Source organism: Symphalangus syndactylus, chromosome 7 (genome assembly GCF_028878055.3).
Source record: "Symphalangus syndactylus isolate Jambi chromosome 7, NHGRI_mSymSyn1-v2.1_pri, whole genome shotgun sequence".
In the NCBI taxonomy this organism is placed as follows: domain Eukaryota; kingdom Metazoa; phylum Chordata; class Mammalia; order Primates; family Hylobatidae; genus Symphalangus; species Symphalangus syndactylus.
In genome coordinates this window covers 69,839,924-69,858,785 of record NC_072429.2, presented here as the reverse complement: position 1 = coordinate 69,858,785, position 18,862 = coordinate 69,839,924, and the positions used below count along the sequence as shown (strand labels likewise).

At 41.3% G+C, this 18,862-nt stretch overlaps 1 protein-coding gene across 4 annotated transcripts in view; it reads right to left on the bottom strand.

The window, feature by feature from the left end:
- Positions 1-642: 642 nt before the first annotated feature.
- The window catches only part of PRKDC (protein kinase, DNA-activated, catalytic subunit), a 186,913-nt gene continuing 168,693 nt past the window's right edge, over positions 643-18,862 (bottom strand). For 2 of the 4 annotated variants that reach the window (XM_055286467.2, XM_055286468.2), the window contains exons 75-86: positions 16,581-16,668; positions 16,336-16,479; positions 12,592-12,796; positions 11,208-11,275; positions 9,829-10,049; positions 9,613-9,705; positions 6,536-6,625; positions 6,262-6,333; positions 5,993-6,194; positions 5,219-5,407; positions 4,378-4,517; positions 643-1,913 (exon numbers count right to left, since the gene is read on the bottom strand). In XM_055286467.2, coding sequence (XP_055142442.1) covers positions 1,709-1,913; positions 4,378-4,517; positions 5,219-5,407; positions 5,993-6,194; positions 6,262-6,333; positions 6,536-6,625; positions 9,613-9,705; positions 9,829-10,049; positions 11,208-11,275; positions 12,592-12,796; positions 16,336-16,479; positions 16,581-16,668 — 1,717 coding nt within the window. In that variant the 3' untranslated portion in view covers positions 643-1,708. The remainder of the gene's footprint in view (positions 1,914-4,377; positions 4,518-5,218; positions 5,408-5,992; positions 6,195-6,261; positions 6,334-6,535; positions 6,626-9,612; positions 9,706-9,828; positions 10,050-11,207; positions 11,276-12,591; positions 12,797-16,335; positions 16,480-16,580; positions 16,669-18,862) is intronic. The other 2 variants (XM_055286469.2, XM_055286470.2) reach the window with 1 other exon arrangement.

Genomic DNA, 18,862 nt, shown 5'->3' with positions numbered 1-18,862 from the left:
CCGACCTCAGTTGATCCACCGGCCTTGGCCTCCCAAAGTGCTAGAATTACAGGCATGAGCCACCACACCTGGCTGTAACAATCAACTTTTATTGATATGAAAAGTAGTCATTAAAAAAACAGGGTTTCCCACAATGTAGGTGATCCATTTAATAAATGTAGCCTGAATTATCAGGACTCAAGCAAGAATTATAGCTAATTAGTTGTTACAGAAAACAATATATTATCAACTCTACTCCAAAGTGGGCTTACTTTGGTCATTTTTGTGCAAAAATATTTACTAGATCATGTGTACCAGATTTTTCACATAAACGATTACTTATTTTTCTTTACAGATGAAATTTGGTTCAATAGGTGTCATTTGTAGAGAAGATAAATTTGTTATTTTTAAAAATAGACATGGGATCTCACTATATTGCCCACATTGGTCTTTAACTCCTGGGCTCAAGGAGTTCAAGCCTTGGCCTCCCAACGTGCTTGGATCACAAGTGTAAGCCATTGTGCCTGGCCATAAATGTTTATTTTAAATGCCATAATGCATTTAACCTGCATTTATCAGAACAAACTAGGCAAGTAATATAATAAACTATTTTGTAAGATGAGTATTTTGCTCTTGAAACTGCATAAAAGAGATACACACTACTTTTGGAAAAAAACTTTATTAAACACTCAAGAGTATGCTTCTCAAAATCACAGAAGAGCTTCCAAATACAAGTGTTAGAAGGAAAAAAAAAACAAAACAACAAAAAGCTAAAAGCCAATCAGAAACAGTTTGGGTGTGCAGGGGACTGGAGGCGGGGACAGCGACTGCACATGGGAAGGAGCCACTTTTGTATTCCATAATTTGATCTTCTTGTGCTAGAATGCATGCTTTTTTTCCTCCAAATGAGGAATTCATTTCAAATAGGAATTTCTTTTATTCTCCTGGAACTGAAATGCTTACTACTATCCCTAACATCAACCATGGGATTTTTGAAGTTATCCCAAATTTGCAATACAAAGCACTTTTATGTATCTTCCAGTTGTAGATTGGAACAGCAAAAGTGAATGCTACGACCAAAATTTTTACCCTCCTAAATAAAGATGTTCCCTTCTAGAGAGCAAATCTATCATAAAATGTCAAAACTAGAAGAGAAAAAAATGAAAGGAAAAAACCTAGAAAAATATCCTAAAATATCAAATGCAGTCATTTCTAAATATAAGCCATAATTATAGCTTTACCTATTGTTATTGTTCCTATGCTGCTTCTACAATGTTACATCAACTATACTTAGCTTTACTCTCCCAAAATCTTGGTGATGAAGCCTTCTGAGTGTGCTTTCCAATGTGCCAGAACCAGAAGGGCATTCCAAGGCTTCCCCACATTTCCTCCATTTATGGAGACAGCTGTTCCACTAACTTGCAGCACTTGTAAATGCTTTGAAAGCTGATCACATACTATATTCTTGACTTAATACTTTGGTAAGCCTGGATATATATCTTTCTATAAACCTCGCCTAATCTTTGATGTTACTATAACCTTATCTTTGATTTAACCCATATACATTTACTCATCATAATCTTGATTTAAACTCATGCTACAAAACTGTAGCACAAAAGACATTTCTCTTTAGTGTTTCAGGAAAATCAGCTCATGGAATGCTGCCAACCAAAGTATAGTAGATTCTTTAAGCAATGTAATGCTTTCTATCTACAGACTCCCACAGACCTCACATCCAGGGCTCCCATCCTTCCCAGGTTCTGCCAAGGATGTTGGGGTCTGTCGCCTGGTCCATCAAACACTTCACTTGAATCTCTTCTGAAAGCCCACCCTCTGGTTCTCGGGCACGAATGTTGTGATCTTTGCTTCCTCGTGCCACAGCCACATAGTCTCTGAAGGCAGGGGCCTTCTCATGACCCAGGAGTAGCTCATCACTGGAAAACGAACAAACACAGAAAACACAAAGCATGTGTTATTTTCCTTTGTTGCCTGCATCCCTAGTGATCCTATCCAAACACATTCCCCACGTCATCACTCACAGAGTATTTTCTGTGGCTTATAACCTTGAAGTCAAAGACTAGATTTGTAGGAAAACAGAACATGAATTATGCTGCTCAAGTTTTTGTGTGAATGTATGCCTTCACTTCTCCTGAGTGAATTCCTAGGATTCACCTAGGAGTGGAATTGATGGGTCCAATGGTAACTCTATGTTTAACTTTGTGAAGAACTGCCACTTTCCCACAGCAGCTGCATCCTTTCCCACTCCCACCAGCAGAGTATGAGGAGTCCACCTTCTCTACATCCTCAACACTTGTTAGATTCTTTTTTTTTTTTTTTAACTAAAAAAAAGAAAGTTTAAAAAATTTTTGGTAGAGACAGGGTCTTGCTATGTTGCCCAGGCTAGACTTGAACTCCCGGGCTCTAGTTATCCTCCTGCCTTGGCCTCCCAAAGTGCTGGGATTACAGGTGTGAGACACTGCATTAGCCCCATTTAAAAATTATAGCCATCTGGCGAGGTGTGGTGGCTCGCCGGAGGTTAGGAGTTCGAGACCAGCCTGGCCAACATGGCGAAACCCCATTTCTACTAAAAATACAAAAATTACCAGGCGTGGTAGCATGCACCTGTAATTCCAGCTACTCAGGAGGCTGGGACGGGAGGATCACTTGAACCCAGGAGGTGGAGGTTGCAGTGAGCCCAGATCGTGCCACTGCACTCCAGCCTGGGTGGCAGAGCAAGACTTTGTCTCAAAAATAAATAAATAAATTAATTAATTAAATAATAGCCATCCTAGCAGGTGTGAGGTAGTATCTCACTTGGATTTCCCTGATGACTAGTGATGTTGAGCATTTTTTCATGCTGCTTATTGGCCATTTATATATTTTCATTAGAGAAATATCAGTTCAAGTCTTTTGACCATTTTTTTTTTTTTTTTGGAGACAGGGTCTTGCTCTGTCACCCAGGCCAGACAATGGCGCGATCTCAGCTCACTGCAACCTCTGCCTCCTGGGTTCAAGCAATCCTCCTGCCTCAGCCTCCCTAGTAGCAGGGATTACAGGCGTGAGCCACTGTGCCCAGCCCTGACCATTTTTAATTGGGTTATCTGTCTATTATTAGGCAATAAGAGTTTTTTAATGTATTCTAGATACAAGTCCCTTATCAGATATATGACTTGCAAATATTTTATCCCATTCGGAAGGCTGAAACACTTTCTTGATAGCACTCTGTGAAGCACAAAATTGTTTAATTTTCATGAAGTCCAACGTATATATTTGTTTCTTGCTTGTGCTTTCGGTGTCATACCTAAAAAATAGCAAGTATCACAACAAAATCCAAGGTCAGGATAATTTACTCCCATTCCTTTTTTTTTTTTTTTTTTTTTTTTTTTTGAGGCAGAGTCTCGCTTTGTCGCCTAGGCTGGAGTACAGTGGCGCCATCTTGGCTCACTGCAACCTCCACCTCCCCAGGTTCAAGTCATTCTCCTGCCTCAGCTTCCCTAGCAGCTGGGATTACAGGTGCGCACCACCATGCCCAGCTAATTTTTGTATTTTTAGTAGAGATGGGGTTTCACCTTGATGGCCAGGGTGGTCTCAAACTCCTGACCTCAAGTGATCCACTAGCCTTGGCCTCCCAAAGTGTTGAGATTAGAGGTGTGAGCTACCACGCCCAGCTGATTTACTCCCATTTCTAAGTGTTTTATGGTTTCGACTCTTACATTTAGCTCTTTAATCCATTCTGAATTAATTTTTCCACATGGTGTGAAACAAGGACCTAACTTCATTCTTTTGCCAGCGCTATTTGTTGGAAAGGTCACTGAATGGTCTTGGCACCCTTGTCAAAAATAAGTTGACAACAAAAGATTGCCACTATTACTTAATTCTAAAGTCCAACTTTTTTCATTCCTGTGAATCATCTCCATAAATTTCTATTTGCTTTAGACCGCAACAAGAAAAAACTTTAAGGCTAACCTAAAAGCCAACCCAAATTGGATTCTCATCTAACAAGCCCACACCGTGCTTTTCATACCTAGGTACTATATCCATCAGGGTCAAACACCCTAAAAAGGACAAAAGCAAATTTAAAACCTAAGTCTCCTCATGCATGTAACAATATTCTGGCAACTGTCTAAGAGTGCACCTTCTGTTTCTCCAATTGGCACCACTGTTCCAGGGACTGAGTGTAAACCTCAAGACAGTGCAGGGGTCACATACATCAGAGTTGCAGGCCTTGCCCTGGCTTTGGGGAAGTCAGCCTCTCTAAGCCCTGCTTTCCTCCTCAATGAAAGCAGCTGTCATGCTAACAGAGTATCAAGTGCTCAGCACTTTGTACATATGTTGGTTCCTCGAGAAACAGTAGCATGTTGGTAGTCCGTTAGTTTTTTCCACATATAAAAATCTTACCAAGTAATGACTGCTGGATTGGCACCTGCTAACTTTCTCTTAGCATAACATATTTTCTGTCGGGGGTACCAATTTTTTTCAGCAACATTTATTTCTTGAATCCATGACCCTCCTTTTTTCAGCATTTTCTGTTCAAAATTCTAGAAGAAAAGAATATGATTTTCCCAGCTGATCATAATGGTATATACAATCATGCCCAAACAGATTAAATCTAGTAATGATCTTAAAGTAAACAAACATCTATAACCAGGTGCAGCCTTGCTTTCCTCTCTACAGCTACAAAGCTGTTCATACAGACTCCATGGCGCACACATCACGAGACAAGGGGCCTCAGCAGGCCCCTTATTTCTCCAAATAAAGGTTTTGCCTCTTAACTTTTTTTTTTTTTTGAGGCAGAGTTTCACTCTTGTCGCCCAGGCTGGAGTGCAGTGGCGTGATCTCGGCTCACTGCAACCTCTGCCTCCCGGTTTCAAGCCATTCTCCTGCCTCAGCCTCCCAAGGAGCTGGGATTACAGGCGTGCGTTACCACGCCCAGCTAATTTCTGTATTTTTAGTAGAGACACGGTTTTACCATGTTGGCCAGGCTGGTCTCCAACTCCTGACCTCAGGTGATCCTCCCGTCTCTGCCTCCCAAACTTCTGGGATTATAGGCGTGAGCCACTGGGCCTGGCCTCAATTGGTTTTCAAGCCAGACAATCCTAAATACTAACTTTGAGAAATGCTGTACAAAATAATGCAAATATTTTCATCAACATGACTCAATGCACTTCCATCATACACGGGAGATACCAGCTTGATCACGGGGACACTGTCACAAAAGTGCACATGAAACAAAACCTACTTTCCAATCAAAGGAGGGCTCCTTGACAAACACATCCATGGTGTTGGTGAGCAGGCCAGGGTCTGAGCGGAAGGCCCGGAGCGCGTGTACCATGACGCTGTACATAAGGCCCATTTCTTTCATTGGTAACATCAGATTGATAAATTGGCGAGTAAGCCGAAAAGGCATCAACTCAGGGACTGGCAGAAACTAAACAAGAAAAAAAGGCAAGGAGCAGACTATGTAAGCCAGAACTCTCAAAGTACCGAGCACAAACGGCAGCATCCTCACATAGTTACTGTTCACATTTAGTAAAAATACAGACTCTGCTTCCCTTGAAATCAGCTACACAGATGTGAGTGCCTACGCTCAAGAGTAACCACCTCGACTTGCATTATCCCTCAGTGCAAAACCCACGTGCACAGGATACGGGGCGGCAGAGATTGAGAAGGATGATCCAAAACATTCAGAGGTTAACCAGAGAAAAGATCTGTATCACATTTTTTACCAGACATTTTTATTATGGGGCTTCCTAAAACTTCCTTAGAGTCTTCCTTTGATCCGTGAACACATTTGATTCCCAGCTCTGATGATATCACTGATCACCATGACTTCTGTGACCTGACTGAATGAGGCTGAACTAAGTGATTATCCCTTTCTGCATTCAATGACCATGACAAAATGAATCTAACTAATATGTTGTTTTTCCTTAAAAACTGTCTATTTCTGGAGGGTGTTGAAAGTCCTATGATGACTCTCGCCTCGCCCAGGATCACGAGAGCACAGCAAGTGCACCTGTGTAGCGGATCCAAACGCATGCCCAAAGTCGATCCCGATCATGCTGCCGGTCTCCATGGCCACCATAAAGTTGTTCAGATGTCTGTCTCCAATCCCGAGGATCCAGTGGCTGATGCATATCAGAGCGTGAGAGCTGGCGAAGTGGGAGCGGAGCGCCAGGAAAGCCTCAGGGCTTGTACTCATCCTCACGAAGGCCCGCCTACAAGAGAGACACCGCTGTGCGGCTGCTGTGATCCCACTAAGAGTGAGGGCAGAAGGGTACTTACTTTAAGAGATCAGCAGGCACTTTACTTTCTCGTTTTCTAAAAGACGTGACTGTTTCAGTACGATTAGCGCCCCTATGATTTAATAATAGAAACATCTAATTAGAAAAAATTTCTGACTTAAAATTTAAATTTTAAAACTTTTTGTTTATATTGAGACTCTAATATCGAATAATCTTGATGATCTCTCTGAGGCAAAGCTTTCTAAGAATCAAAAGAAAACATGCAATTTGCAGAAGAATGAACTAATACAAAGAAAAATCAAAACCAAACTTACTTATACATTAGCATGTAAGCTCCAACATCATGTTTTCCTGACATTTTTGTCAGCCAATCTTTATATTCACACGGTGGTGCCTTGGGATCACTAATGAGTGAGAAAAGGGGAATTGGAATTAGGAAGATTTTAGCATTATGTGATTTCAAAGGCAAAGATCACCAAGAATTCATTGAAAAATAGCAAAGATGCAGGAAAAAATAATATGACTTTTAACCATATTCAATATTAACACTGAACCCACATTACTCTGGATCTTGAATTTCAATATACCATTATTTATTCTTAATTACTCCTAAAGAAATCCAAGCAATTGCCTATGAAAAATTCAGGTACGAAACCATCAGATCCAATAAATTTCCCACTGACACAGAGAGGAATAAGATGAACTAAACATAACTGTTTATTAACCAGGCATGCAATTCTGAAACTTTGACCTAGAAAGAACCATAGCAAGACGGCGACAGCACCACAGGCAGCTGCTGGAAGCCTCAGGCCGTGTCACTACCATAGCCAAAAAGCCCGCACAGTTTTGCTAAAGATGGATTATATCTGTTTTTTATCATTATTTAGACCACTTCCACATCTTTTTCTTTTTGGCCCACTGCAACCTCTGCCTCCTGGATTCAAGTGATTCTCCTGCCTCAGCTTCCTGAGTAGCTGGGATTACAGGCAAATGCCACCACGCCCACCTAATTTCTGTATTTTTAGTACAAACGGGGTTTCACCATGTTGGCCAGGCTGGTCTCGAATGCCTGACCTCGTGATCCGCCCGCCTTGGCCTCCGAAAGTGCTGGGATTACAGGTGTGAGCCACCACGCCCGGCCTCTTTTTCTTTTCTCTTTTTTTCTTTTTTTTTTGAGACAGAGTCTTACTCTGTCACCCAGGCTGGAGTGCAGTGGTGCAATCTTGGCTTGCTGCAACCTCTACCTCCTGGGTTCAAGCAATTCTCATGCCTCAGCCTCCTAAGTGGCTGGGATTACAGGTGCCCGCCACTACGCCCAGCTAATTTTTCTATTTTCAGTAGAGACAGGGTTTCGCCATGTTGACCAGACTGGTCTCGAATTCCTGACCTCAGGCGATCCGCCCACCTCGGCCTCCCAAAGTGCTGGGATTACAGACGTGAGCTGCTGCACCCGACCAGTGCCACATCTTTCTTCGTATTTCCAATAGGTAGATATACACACAATCCCTAGTAAGTATGAGAAAATATTTTTTCTTTTTTCTTCCAATAAGCCTTCTGCACTCCTATGAGAAAGTATTTTCTTAAATGACAATGGATGCTTATTAAGTGAACTTGAAAAGCTGTTTTCAATGTTTCCTAGGAAAAAGGCAGTACCTGGGCAGTGGGAAACAATGTGATATACGTATGTTTAAGTACTTTTGTGTGAAAAGCTTTAACAAGTTTTCCCAAAAAATCTAAAGACAGAACAGTTTCACGTGTGACTTAGCAATTCAGTCCCTTCAGGTGAAATCTTTTCTGAGTTGCTACTAAAGTTAACTTCAAAAGTAGTCCACTCCATCTTAAAATTCTCTCCTCCTAGTTTAAACTGAGATGAAAATTCTTAGGTTATAAAACTGTAGGCCGGGCACAGTGGCTCAGGCCTGTAATCCCAGTACTTTAGGAAGCCAAGGGGGGTGGATCACAAGGTCAAGACATCAAGATCATCCTGGCCAACATGGTGAAACCCCATCCCTACTAAAAATACAAAAATTAACTGGGCATGGTGGCGCACGCCTGTAATCCCAGCTACTCGGAAGGCTGAGGCAGGAGAATTGCTGGAACCTGGGAGGTGGAGATCGCAGTGAGCCGAGATCATGCCACTGCACTCCAGCCTGGTGACAGAGAGACTCTGTCTCAAAAAAACAAAACACTGTAACATGCTGAATTAAGAAAAACAATAGCAAGGATTTAAATAATGGGTACTGGAAGTGTCCTGTAAAAAGGCAGTTGGAAATTATTTTCATAATTCCATTATGTAAGGTGCTTTCAACTCTCCTGGTACCTATGTTAACCCTGTGCGGTTCCACGCTACCATCCCATCCCAAAAATGCAGGCAGGTACCATGGGAAAGGTGATACCTGCTTGGCACCTGCATTGTCAGGCAGAGCCTCAGTGCCAGGGCCAGATCTGGAATTTGTGAGACTCCAGGAAGCGTGCTCATCAGTTGTCCTGTCTTCCAGGGAAAGTAGAAACAATTCTAGGCAAAGGACTCAAATGTCTGGAACTAAAAGTTGGTGAACACTGCCCTGTAATTATCACCTGGGAATGAGTTTGATAAGAATATGCTTGATTTTTTCAGAAATCTTTCTGGACTGAAGGGAACACTGCTCCTATTTAAAAACTTTTAAGAAAGAATCAGAGGACATCAAAGAGAAAGAAGCCCTGAAGCTGTTCCTTCATCCTACAGCTCGTCACCCAAACCTGTCAACTTTGGTTGTCAAAACCTGTCAACCCTCAAAATGTTTCTCATGTTGTCCTTATTTTTCTTTACAAAAAGGAAATAAAAAAAAACCTTGTGGTTAAAATATACATGTTAATTGTAGAAAACTTGGAAAATAGAGAAAAGGATAAAGAAAAATAAAAAAGCATCCATATCATGACCTAGAATTAATTATTAGTAATCCCAGCTATCCCACTTTACAGGCTAAGTGACACAGGACAGGTTACTTCACCTTTCTGGGCCTCAGCTTCCTCATCTGTATAGCAGTGATAATAATACTTACCTTGTAGGTTGTTGGTGAGAAGTAAATTGGTTCATACATGTTAAAAATTGAGAACAGTGCCTAGCCCACAGAAAATGTTTTACTACATGTTATCTGCTAATTTTATTATTATTTATTTCCTTCAACAATTTTTCTTCCCCCCACCCAAAGTTAATAAATATTTTGTATTATGGTAAAATATCTGCAACTACTGGTTAGCAGCCAGCACTCCATTTGGTTTATTGACCCAGCCAGCAGACTGCGGGGCAGGCAGTGTGGGCTCTCAAGCACGCCTGTCACGGCCCCGACCTGCCACTGGAGAAGTGAGGGGAGGCGACTGCTGGGGGAGCAGGGCGTGTGGCCGCCCTTACCTCAGGTAAGCCGCCTTCTCCTCTTGGGACATGGTGTTCAAAAGAAGGTCCTTCAAGGTAACAGTATTTTCAAGCCACTCAATTAATCCTAACCTGAAAGGGAGAATAAAAGGTTAACGAGTAAACCCAAACTGCTCTTTCTTCACTAGAAAAACAGTCCCGTGGACGCCAAGCAATATGCAGCAGCCTACTAGCTGGGAGCAGCCTGGCAGTTACCTGGAGGTCATGGGCACCACGCTATAGGTCCTCAGCTGCAGGGCCCTCTGGCTGCAGGCGGAGTCTCGGGCCAGGATCCCATTCATGACCTGGAAGAGTTGCTCCACGCGCTGGTCCTGCCGCAGGTCCTCGCCACCCTTCACCAGGAAAGGGTGTTCCCTCTCATCGTGGCCACGGATGATGATGCGCTTGGGCCTTCGCATAGACGCCATGACTGTCACCTTCAAAAATCAGAATGTCACTTCAGGGCACAGGCTAGCCGCGTGTCAAACTCAGAGGGAAAAGCCAGACTGGCTGTGAGCATTCCTCCGCGGAGCCGCCCTCTGAAGACAGTGCCAAAGAGCAGAGCGCCCAGGCCAGCAACGAATTTCTGCTACCTGCTTGTGCCTGACTGCTGTGCCCGCAGAAATGTTGTATTCCTGATTATAAATACTTGCTTATGAATGTGGACACCTTTAGCAAGCAGCAACAGCAAACATGCAAACTTTCTACAGTAGTAAGCTAATGCTACACATATTTTATAGTGGATACTCACACACAGCTTACTCTTTGAGTTTATATCTTAAATAGAACTGTTTTCAAACACTGGAGACATTATATTAAGAAACTCAGGGCCGGGAGCGGTGGCTCACGCCTGTAATCCCAGCACTTTGGGAGGATGGGGCAGGTAGATCACTTGAGGTCAGGAGTTTGAGACCAGTCTGGCTAACATGGTGAAACCCTGTCTGTACTAAAAATACAAAAATTAGCCAGGCATGGTGGTGCACACCTGTATCCCAGCTACTAGGGAGGCTGAGACATGGAGAATCGCCTGAACCCGGGGTGTGGAGGTTGCAATGAGCTGAGAATGCGCCACTGCACTCCAGCCTGGGTGACAGAACAAGACTCTTGTCTCAAAAAAAAAAAAAAAAAAAAAAAAAAAAAAAGGCCGGGCATAGAGGCTCACACCTGTAATCCCAGCACTTTGGGGAAGCGGAGGTGGATGGATCATGAGGTCAGTTCAAGACCAGCCTAGCCAACATGGTGAAACCATCTCTACTAAAAATTAAAAAAACAGCTGGGCGTGATGGCGTGCACCTGTAATCCCAGCTACTCGGGAGGCTGAGATAGGAGAATCGTTTGAACCCAGGAGGCAGAGGTTGCACTGAGCTGAGATCGCGCCATTGCACTCCAGCCCAGGCAACAGGGCAAGACTCCATCTCAAAAAAAAAAAAAAAAAAAAAAAAAAAAAAAAGAGGAATTCAGTAAATATGCTAAACTTGATATATCTGCAATCAACATGGGCCGCTGTCTCTTATTTACTAAAGGCAAACAGATCATTCTCATATCTGAAGAACGTTCATCAGGACAGGGACTGGGTCACACACCCTCACACCTACCCGCTCATCAAACCCGGAGATTCGCACGTGGTACTCTGGCAATGGTTTTCCCCTACCGTCATATTGACCTAAAACAAACCAGAACCTTGCTTAGGAACAGCTTGTTAGACAACTTCCTGTATTTTAAAACATGCCTCTTGATCTACTTTTTAAAAAGCCAATCTAACATGATAAAACCTTTTACTGAAAAGTTTTCACTTAAAGGAAACTGACTTTAAAAAAATGTTATTTTTTGGCTGGGCACAGTGGCTCACGCCTGTAATCCCAGCACTTTGGGAGGCCAAGGCGAGCAGATCATGAGGTCAGGAGACAGAGACCGTCCTGGCTTACATGGTGAAACCCCGTCTCTACTAAAAATACAAAAAATTAGCCGGGCGTGGTGGTGGGCGCCTGTAGTCCCAGCTACTCGGGAGGCTGAGGCAGGAGAATGGCGTGAACTCGAGAGGCAGAGCTTGCAGTGAGCCGAGACTGCACCACTGCACTCCAGTCTGGGCGACACAGCGAGACTCCATCTCAAAAAAAAAAAAAAAAAAAAAAGTTATTTCTCAATTTGACTGATTATGGAAGTTAGCGCTCTATTCTAATAGCATGGACAAATCCTAAATAGAAAAAATGATGCATTGACTAGAACACTGCATATTCTCAAGGCCAATCAAGCTGCACATGACAAGGCTGACATTTAAATGTTTTTCTTGAAATGAACCATATGTAACTGCATAGTCATTATTAATAACAAAGAAAAGTGTTTCTCCAAATATGTTTTTCTTATACCCAATGAAATGAGAACATGAATTACCAGATTAAAACTTTTTTTTCCTCTAGCAAATTCAGGGTGAAGAAAATGGAATGAATGTACACAGGTTTCCTCTGAACAAGTCACACCTTGAAATCTGGCCAGTTTGCTGTGCATCTCTATCCTTAATATTATGATCTTTTTTCCTGCAGGTCAGTGACTTATCATTAACTTGTCACTTTTTTTTTTTTTTCAAACTTGTCACTTTAAATGGAACTGTGTACACATCCCAGGAAGTAATCTGCCTCTATATCTGTATTATATTTCTGAAGAAAAGTTATTCAGGAGCATAGCATGAATACGTTCAGAGGAAATCTATGACTGCTGTTTACCATTATTACCAAATGAAAATCTGAACATTTGTCAGAATCAGAAATATAAGAACTATAATCTCATTAAACATTTAGTAATGTGTGCTCATTCATAATTAATGGATTTTCCTAATGATGAAAAACTCGGTGAATTTTAAAATTCTTTAAAAAAAGAGATAACTGTCAATATCCCAGTATCACTATTCCAGAAACCACAAGTTCTTATTACAGTGCTGTGCTCCTGACAGTACAGTTTTGTCACCCCTGGAGGTTAACTCACCAGGAATCTCCAGCTCATTTCTCAGGAACTCCACTTTGAAGTCGCTCATCCAGGGCGAACATTCTTTCAGATTCCCAGGGGGCTTTGAGTCTTTGTTCATTTTTAAAAGTAGCATGTTGGTAATGTCGTTGAAGTCACTGAGCTTCATTCTCAGTAGCTTAGAACCTCCTTTCCCAAAATGTTTATCAAATTCTTTTCCAAAAGTCTGAAATTAGTAAGAATTTACTATAAAGACTGATGTTTAGTTTGGACTTTGGAAAAGGCTCTAAGCTTATAAGTGTAATGAATGGAGTGCCCAGTGGTATATGTTTCTTCTCTGCTTTTAAGATGTATAGTTTTGGTTGGGCATGGTGGCTCATGCCTGTAATCCCAGCACTTTGGGAGTCCAAGGTAGTACGATTACTTGAGCCAAGGAGTTCGAGACCAACCCGGGCAACATAGCAAGACCCCATCTCTACAAAAAATAAAAACGTTAGCTAGGTGTGATGGCACGTGCCTGTAGTTCCATCTACTCAAGAGGGCTGAAGCGGGAGGATCACTATTGAGCCCAGGAGTCTGAAGTGACAGAGAACTATGATGATGCCACTGCACTCCAGCCTGGGTATCTGAGTGAGACCTTGTCACTAAAAAAAAAAAATTATAGTTTTGCTTTCCTTGAATATTTCAATATTCTAAAACATCCAGAGTCTGCCTTTTGTTTCTTGTGTTCCATTATAAGTGACATGGTTAATGTCTGTAATCCCAGCACTTTGGGAGGCCGAGGCAGGTGGAACACTTGAGCTCAGGAGTTCGAGACAAGCCTGGCCAACATTGTGAAACCCCGTCTCCACTTAAAATACAAAAAATTAGTCGGGTGTGGTGGCTCATGCCTGTAATCCCAGCTACTTGGGAGGCTGAGGCAGGAGAATCACTTGAACCCAGGAGGTGGAGGCTGCAGTGAGCTGAGATCGCACCACTGCACTCCAGCCTGGGTGACAGAGTGAGACTCCGCCTCAAATAAATAAATAAATGACATGGTTGACTGGGCGCAGTGGCTCATGCTTATAATCCCAGCACTTTGGGAGGCTGAGGGGGGTGGATCACGAGGTCAGGAGCTCAAGACCAGCCTGGCCAATACGGTGAAACCCCGTCTCTACTAAAAAGAAAAAAAAAATTAGCTAAGCATGGTGGCACTCGCCTGTAGTCCCAGCTACTCAGGAGGCAGAGGCAGAATAATTGCTTGAATCCAGGAGGCGGAGGTTGCAGTGAGCTGAGATCATGCCACCGCACTCCAGCCTGGGCAACAGATTGAGACTCGGTCTCAAAAACAAAAAACAAAAACATGGTTAGTAGTGACTTTTAGTTATAAATCCTAATAAGGGCTTTAAAAACTTGGCGAAGTCATTTAACCTCTGTGCATTCATTGTCTAGTTAGTGGTCTACATCATTATGATGACACAAATAACTAGGAACAAAGTTAAAAACAAAAAAATAAAGGAAGTAGTTCAACAGAAATAAATGGCTCATAATTTTTGATACCAGCTGAAGAGAAAAATTTAAGAATGCTACTTTCTTTATTAAGAGTCTTTCAAGCTATTATTTTGGGTAATAAACCAGAAAAAATATTATGTAATCTTTTTTTTTTTTTTTTTTTGATACAGAGTCTGGCTCTGTCACCCAGGCTGGAGTGCGGTGGCACGATCTCAGCTCACTGCAACCTCCGCCTCCCAGGTTCAAGTGATTCTCTTGCCTCACCCTCCTGAGTAGCTGGGACTACAGGTGCACACCACCGTTCCCAGCTAATTTTTGTATTTTTAGTAGAGATGGGTTTCACCATGTTGGCCAGACTGGTCTCGAACTCCTGACCCCATGATCCGCCCGCCTTGGCCTCCCAAAGTGCTAGGATTACAGGCGTGAGCCACTACACCCAGCAGATATGTTTATTTCTAAAAGCAATTATTATAAGTACTCTACCTTAGAATATATTAATTATCTCTTTGCATTAGCCTCTACTCAGTTATTTACTTGAATTATAATTCTGATATCAAATAAAAAATAAATCTCAAGAGCATTACTAGCAGTTACTCAACAGTTATCTAGATTTACCTGATCATCTCTAATTAGAAATGTTTTTACCAAATTTATAACTAATGTCACAACATAAATCTGGTGTAAATGAAACGTGCTCTATTTTAAGACAATCCACTATAGGAAAATTGACATATATAAAACAGATTTCTTCTTTGATCTGTAAGTGGATGAAAAATGTAGAAACAATCTTCGATTCTTAGAATGATTAGCTATTTCCAAACATAATCAGCATCATCCTATCTGAAAGACACAATGCCCTTAAGGATCCTCTAAAGTGATATTTGAGGCACTTTGCTTTGGTAGATTATTCTTTGAACAAATGCAAGTTATTTTTGATTTGGTACAAGGTGGAAAGTTCTGGACAGATTTTCTGAGGTACTAGAAATAAAACTCCAAACACATCTCCTGCCTGAAAGGAACAAAGGAGGCCTTTCTGCACCCTGCAGGCTTGGGCAGGATCAGGTGCTGCTGCAGGGGGAAGAACCGTGCTCCCCATGGATGGCCCTGCAGAGCAGTCTCAGGGCTTCCAGCAACAAAGTGGCCATGAATTCTGACACAATGTGCACACTGGCTGAGGTAGCAATGTGCTGGGGGCAGGCTAGGCTGGAGGCTATGTGGAGGCCGTGCTGCTAATGGGTATGGGTTTCTTTTTGTGGTGATGAAAATGTACTAAAATTGATATGGTGATGATTTCATGACTTTGTGAATATATGTAAAACTACTGCATTGTACAGCTTTAAATGGATGACTTAAGGGCCATGTGAATTATATAGTAACAAAGCAGTTACTTAAAAAGGATAAAGCTCTTCCTTTGCCCTATACATAGTGGAACTTGAGAACTCTGGCAACAAGAGTTCCAAGACTTATCTATGCCCTTAAATGTCTTGAGGTTTAATGAATAAAAGTAATTTTGACAAAAACTAGAAAGAAAAGTCAGTATGACCCATGCTAAACAGAGAGATTGTAAAGTAGGGTGTTTTAGGTGAGAGAGGAAGAACACTTGACTCTTCTGGAGATCACTGTGTGGGGAGGGTTGAGAAAGGATCTAAAGGAGAAATGATGCTGACGCCAAGCCCTAAGGGCAAGTCTCCAGATGGAGGAGGGAGAGAAGGAGCCAAGCAGGCTGCAAAGGCTGACCGCAGTCTACTTGCTCCATCATTCCCATCAAATGATGGTGTGTTTTCCTTCCAACTCCAGCACCCTCTGAAAGATCTCACACTTACCACACTTGTCCTAAGCACAGCTCTTGGTGAGCAGTTTTGTCATACAACCCCTTTGTATTTGGAGACTGGATCTGTCTTTTCCATATATCTCCTGAGCACCCAGAACTGTGCCCCGAACTAAGTGCTTGAAAATACTTATCAGCTTATTTAACACACAAATATTTTCTTGACCCAATATTCAAGCCATTTGAAGAACTGGAAATACCAATCTATATGTAACTTTCAGATCTAAAAATTTGAGCATGAACAACATGTAACGAAACTCTGAGGTTTTACCTACTGACCCACCTGCTACCAGCCGACCTAAAAATGTTATCAATGTGTCACAGAAAGCATGAGATCTAAAGCATTCAACAGACATTTTAAATCCAGAACTGTTAAATCATTAAATGTAATTATTGACTGTCACATCGACTCTGCTATCAAAAAAGCAGGCTGTGCCAGTCCATACCTGAATAAACTTCCTTCTAAAGGCCCCCAGGCCTGGAGCCTTTGGGTCACCCAAGGCTGCATACATTCTTTCATACATTTTTTCAATGTTTTTTTTATTTACAGGGGTTTTTGCTAGTTCAGCTCTTACATCATTGCTCCAATCCTGTCAGGGGAAAAAAAAGGTAAGAAAAAAATCAAGCTAGATTGCAATTAAGTTTTACCCAACTTCTATGTTTTATGTGCCAGAAGCTGTTCTATCATTACCTTAAAGAGCAGTTCAGGATTACAGAGCTGATCTAAGGCATTAATAAAATCTTGAATCACTCCTCCTTGATCCAACTTACTTTTAATCCTATTAAAAAAAAATTTACAAAGTTTAGGCAATCAAATATCTTCCAAAAATCAATATATATTTTATATACTATACATGTATAAAAAATGTGTTATATATTACACATATATAAAATAATGTATGTTATAACTAAATATAATTTATACATATCATATATATATAACCAACTACATAGTAATTTAAAATTCCACCCAATGTTAAATGAAGCAAGAAGCATCTATTCTATCAAGAGATGAGGTTCTTAAAAAAGAATACCGATCCTACTCAAACTATTCCAAAAAACAAGGGAGGAAGGAATACGTCCAAACTCATTCTACAAGGCCAGTATTATCCTGATACCAAAACCGGACAAAGACATATCAAATAAAAGGAAAACTACAGGCCAATATCCCTGATGAACATTAATGCAAAAATCCTCAACAAAATACTTGCAAACCAAATTCAACAGCACATTAAAAAGATTATTCATCATGACCAAGTGGGACCTATTCTAGAGATGCAAGGATAGATCAACATACACAAATCAATCGTATCAACACAACAGAATAAAGGACAAAAACCACTGATCATTTTGACTGATTTAATTTAACTGAAAAAGCATTTGATAAAATTCAACATCCCTTCATGATAAAAAACTCTCAAAAAGTTAGGTATAGAAGGAACATACCTCAACACAATAAAAGCCATGTACGACACACTCACAGCTAGTGTCATACTGAACAACGAAAAACTGAAAACCTTTCTCTAAGATCTTGAACATGTTAAGGATGCCCACTGTTATTCCACATACTACTGGGAGTCTTAGCTAGAGCAAGCTGACAAGAGAAAGAAATAAAGGGTATCTATATTAGAAAGGAAGAAGTCAAATTATCCTTGCTTGCAGATGATACGATCTTATATTTGGAGACACCTAAAGACTCCACCACAAAACCATCAGAACTGATAAATTCAGTAAGGTTGCAGATACAAAAATCAACATACAAAAATCAGTAGCATTTCTATATGCCAACAGTGAACAATCTGAAACAGAAATTATAGAAGTAATTCTATTTACAATAGCCACAAATAAAAGAAAATACTTAGGAATAAACTTAGCCAAAGAAGTGAAAGATCTCTACAATGAAAACTGTAAAACATGGATGAAAGAAATTGAAGAGGACTCAAAGAAATGCAAAGTTACTTCATGTTCATGGATGGGAAGAATCAATACTGTTAAATTTGTCCACACTACCCAAAGCAATCTACAGAGTCAACACAATCCTTATCAAAATACCAATGACATTCTTCACAGACATAGGAAAAACAATCCTAAAATTTGTATGGAACCACAAGACCCAGAATAGCCAAAGCCACCCTGAGCAAAAAAAATAAAACTGGCACAATCACATTATCTAACTTCAAATTATATTACAGAGCTATAGTAACCCAAACGGCATGACACTGGCATAAACACAGACACATAAGCCAATGGAATAGAATACAGAACCCAGAAATAAATTCACACACCTGCAGTGAATCCATTTTTTCACAAATGTGCCAAGAACATACATCAGGGAAAGGACAGTCTCCAATAAATGGTCCTGGGAAAACTGGGTATCCATATGCAGAATAATGAAACTAGACCCCTATCTCTCACCACATACAAAAATCAAATCCAAACGGATTAAAGACTTAAACCTAAGATCTCAACCAATAAAACTACAAATACAAAAACAGGAAACGCTCCAGGACACTGGTCTGGGCACAAAGATTTCTTGAGTAATACCCACAGGCACATGCAACCAAAGCAAAAATGGACAAACAGGAGGATCACATCAAGTCAAAAAGCTTCTGCACAGCAAAGGAAACAATAAAGTGAAGGGACAACCCACAGAATGGGAGAAAACATTTGCAAACTACCCATCTGACAAGGAATAAATAACCAAAATATGGCCGGGCGCGGTGCCTCATGTCTGTAATCCCAGCACTATGGGAGGCAGAGGCAGGCAGATCATGAGGTCAGGTGTTCGAGACCAGCCTGGCCAACATGGTGAAACCCTGTCCCTACTAAAAATACAAAAATTAGCGGGGTGTGGTGGCGCTCGCCTGTAATCCCAGCTACTCAGGAGGCTGAGGCAGATGAATCGCTTGAACCCGGGAGGTGCAGGTTGCAGTGAGCAGAGACTGCGCCACTGCACTCTACCCTGGGCAACAG